This window comes from Odontomachus brunneus, unplaced genomic scaffold, assembly GCF_010583005.1.
Source record: "Odontomachus brunneus isolate Ranch 3 - 2012 unplaced genomic scaffold, Obru_v1 Obru_scaffold_186, whole genome shotgun sequence".
Classification (NCBI taxonomy): Eukaryota; Metazoa; Arthropoda; class Insecta; order Hymenoptera; family Formicidae; genus Odontomachus; species Odontomachus brunneus.
Window position 1 is genome coordinate 637,345 of NW_022639636.1, and position 4,341 is coordinate 641,685.

General features: G+C 32.9%; 1 protein-coding gene across 1 annotated transcript in view; it reads left to right on the forward strand.

The window, feature by feature from the left end:
- LOC116851671 overlaps positions 1-3,171 on the forward strand; it is a 67,176-nt gene extending 64,005 nt beyond the window's left edge. Inside the window, exons 12-13 of the mRNA XM_032831322.1 lie at positions 2,815-2,968; positions 3,124-3,171. Of these exons, the coding sequence (XP_032687213.1) occupies positions 2,815-2,968; positions 3,124-3,171 (202 nt within the window). The remainder of the gene's footprint in view (positions 1-2,814; positions 2,969-3,123) is intronic.
- The last annotated feature ends 1,170 nt before the right edge of the window (positions 3,172-4,341 follow it).

The window sequence follows — 4,341 nt, forward strand, 5'->3', positions numbered from 1 at the left end:
GATCAGTAAATACATCTTTTTAAACGCCACAACTTTTATCTGAAACATTTTTTTCTAAAATGCTTAGTTTTCGAGATATTTCACCGGTCCGGGACTTTTTGAACACCCTGTATATATATATATATATATATATATATATATATATATATATATATATATATATATATATTAATATATATGCCCCCAATGACCCCGGACCTTTGTGTTCCAAACACACACTTTACAATAAAATACACGTATTTCCCACATAGCAAATCTTTTAAAATGCTTTTCGAAAGATAACTTAGAAATTATATTGAAATATAACATTGAAATAATTCAGAAATATTTTTGAAACGTTTCATCAAAATCTTTTTTACTTAAATATTTCAGAAGTCGTTTATAATGAGCGTTGATTTATATGTTTATACATAAATTTAATTAATTTTATTAAATTTTATATGGTTAGGTGGACTTCTTTTTTTAATTGTACTGTTTTATAATTACTCAAAATTTATAGTATTTTATGACTTTATATATTTAATAACAAATCGCAAATGTAATGTTTTAAGTATTGTTTGTAATATTTGTAGAATATTTTATTTCAGATATTCTGAGATATTTCCAACGACAGTTCTCTAGAATATTTCAGAAACATCGCAAATGTAATGTTCTAAATGGAATATTCTTAAAATATATGAAATATTCTATTTCAAATATCTGTACAATATCCCAAGAATATTTCATAGTGAATAAAAAAATTTTTACTATAAAAATTGAAAGATAACGAAATGGAATGTGCGGAATTTTGAGACTTCACCTCATTAGCTAAGAGTTAAATTAACACATACAATAAAATTACAAAAAATATAATTTTATTAAAATGAAATTATTTTATATATATTAAATCATATTATCAAAAAATTATATTACTGTGTTAATTACAACATATATAGACAAAATGTAAGACGTTTACATCGATCGAAGTTCGTGGTGTAATGTCTAAAGCAACAGACTCATAATCCAAAGGTGCCTCTAGGGTCCAAGTTCGAGTCCCACCAATGCCAGTGAGAATTTTTAAATGTCATGTAACATTGAAATCAAGTAATATAAACTTTCCAGTAAAATCTCTGCAAACACTGTGATATTTACAAATAATTTATAAATATAAAAACGAAAAAATGTAAAATACAAATAGTTTCTGTATATAGAAAAAAATATCTGTAATATTTCCCATTTATTTTTGAAACATTTCAGATAGTACATCATAGCGGACATTTCATGTATTTGAAAGATATCTAAAATATGTCTGAAATATTTCTTTGAAATGTTTCATATTTCATAATAAAAGCTTTTTGAAAACTTTTTGAAATGTGTTGGTGCTGTGTGGGTTTGTACTTGTAGCTAAATGTACGTTTGCACACCTCAAATTCCTGTTGCGTTGCACTCAATTACCACTCAAAAATACACTTAATGTTTACGTTTTTACTATTCCTTAGCAATCCGTAATCACCACTCGTTTTTAATAAAAGTGCCCCTTTCCGATCTATAAACGGGATCATACTCGCTGTATTGAATACATGCTTTTACTATTCAAATTAAACATTTTTGAGGGCTAATACCGGTGAAATATTTTTGTAAGAATAGTATCTAGGAAAACTGGCTCACATCTAGACAATTCCGAGTCCAAATTTCCAAACGGGGTCTTTTAAATGTCAGGACTGTCTAGTAACTGTACCAATTACACAAATAGTGGGTAGATGAAAAAGATTACATTGTAACGAGATAGAAAATTATCGATAAATCCTGAATAGAAATTATCAGAACTATTTAGTAACTTTACCAATTACATAGACAGTGGTTAAACGAATAAGATTATACAGTAACGAGATAGAAAATCATCGGTAACTCCTGAATAGAAATTGGACGTCAGAACTGTCTAGTATCTACACCAATTACATAAACAATGGCTAGACGAAACGGATTACACAATAACGAGATAAAAAATAATCGGTATATCCTGAGTAGAGATTGAATATCAGAATTGTCTAGTAACTATACCAATTACATAGACGAAAGCATAAGTTAAAATTATACAGTAACAAGATAGAAAATCATCGATAACTCCTGAATAGAAATTGGATGTCAAAACTATCTAGTAACAATGTACTGTAAATCCTGAATGAAAATTGGATATCAGAACGGTCTACTCATTAAATAGTACATTTGTGTATAGATAATGACGAAAATACACAAATTTATTATCTAGTGGATAGACATATTTTATATCTAATTTCCATTAGGATTGACAATATATTGTTATAGACAGTTACAAACCAGCGTTTGATATTCAATTTCTATTCAGGATTTACTGAATTTTCCATCTCATCACTATGTAATTGTTTTCGTCTAGTCATTAGATAAAACAATGTTAAGTAAACTGTTACGTCCCGTAGGGCCTCACATACCTTTACATTGCGTAAAGACCGATTACTTATCCGACCGGGTTACAAAAGCTAAGTACAAAAAAGGAACACGTAGATCTCGAATCTTATAAAAGAATCATGAATCATATTACCTACAATTATGCATGTCCACATATTGCCTGATCGAACATTTCCCGAATTTCTATTTTTTCCCACCCAATTCGAGCCTCATCCTTGTCACTAAGCAAGACATCTCCAACGAATCCGGTAACCACCATTCCCGAAATTTCCCATTTTCCGAAACTATAAAAAGTCCGATCCGTATGATTTCTGAGATTCATTGTCATTACGACTATAGCTATCACCACGGGAATCACTTCTGTGATCATTATCATTTCGACTTCTAAAGCTATCACTACGAGTTTTATTATCACTACGAGTATCATTTCTGTGATTATTATCATTATCACCTCGACGAGTATCATCTCAAGAATCAGAATCGAAAGAAGCAACTATCTCAGGAGATCCAGAACCATCCATTTCTCTCCTCGTACACAATAACAGTAAGTTATTGTTTTATTATCCGGTTTTCCTCGTCTCAATTTCGAATAAGTCCGAACAGACATATCTTTACTTTATCGAAAACTCAATTACAATAATTCTGGTGGACATTAATTATCAGAATTTCTAAAATCGGTTTGTTCCTTCTCCGTTGTAGTGGGACGTCGATCTTACCAGCAACGGAGTGATCTACGCGAGGCTCTAGAAACTCTGGAGCTACTATCTTCAATCCTCTCCTATTATCGCTCAAGGTCCAGTCCCGAGTAAAGAGATTCAGTTCTCTGACTCAAAATCGGACCGCCGCCGTACGTCGTCGGGCTAGTAAAGTGACCCTTCTGGTCGTTGACTAATTCTTCGACTTATAAGTACAGGTGAGGCTTTCTTTATGTTGCGTTCTCTTACAGGACGTAACAAAACCATATGTAACTAATATGAAACGTTCACTATCGGTAGTATAGGAGCAATAGTAATAGGAGGAAGGCATACTAGGTGACGGCAGGACGCCGTGCGTTCGAGATCTGTGTATCTTTTCGTTCCCGAGAGAGAGAAAATATCGAGAGCGCGGTTTTGCTAGGCCGGGATTCAAACCCAGGTCTTTCACTTGCCGGGTGACTAAACCACTGAGCTACCTGACGCTCCACGCTCACGACACTCTCCTCTCCTTAGATAACGCTCAGAGATGCCGTTCGGAAGTAGTGGTCTAGTAAGTAAAGTGCCAGACTCAATAGCCAGAGATCTCAGGTTCAAGGTCCCGAAGGATAAAATGAATTTTTCCAATAGAATGGAAATAATACGTAATGAAGAAGAATTACAGAAAACCAAACCCCTCCATTACCTTTTCTAAAGAGAGAGACAGAGAAAACAGATAAAAAATCTATCTAGCCATTAGACATCCGTGATACAGAAATTCTGAGATAAGAAAATTGTCCAAGGATTATAAGGTACTCCTGATATAGAGAAAAAGAGAAATCATTGAAGAGAAATAATTTTTTCGTTTTTGCTATTTAGTCATTATGCAAGCTATATATTTACAAGTTATTTTTTTGTATCTAACTACTAGCTAATCTTTTTGGTACAGCTACTAGGAGAAGTGAGCGTTACATTCCTAGCAAGTACCTAGCTAATACTACTAGCTAGTAGCGATGTAAGACCAATTTTCTATATTGTTGCATGTATGAAAGTGTTGCATGTGTGAAGTTTGCGGCGTTGCGAAACATGCAGCGGGTCCTGAGCGGTCCTCTTGATGACGGTCGCTAAGGAGCGGTTGTCTACAACAGCTAGAGAGTAGAGAGTGAGAGATTGTAAAAGATAGACATGTTTCTCTGATGAGAATTTTATTCTTTCTGATTTCACAGTTTGACAGTTTGTCATTAAA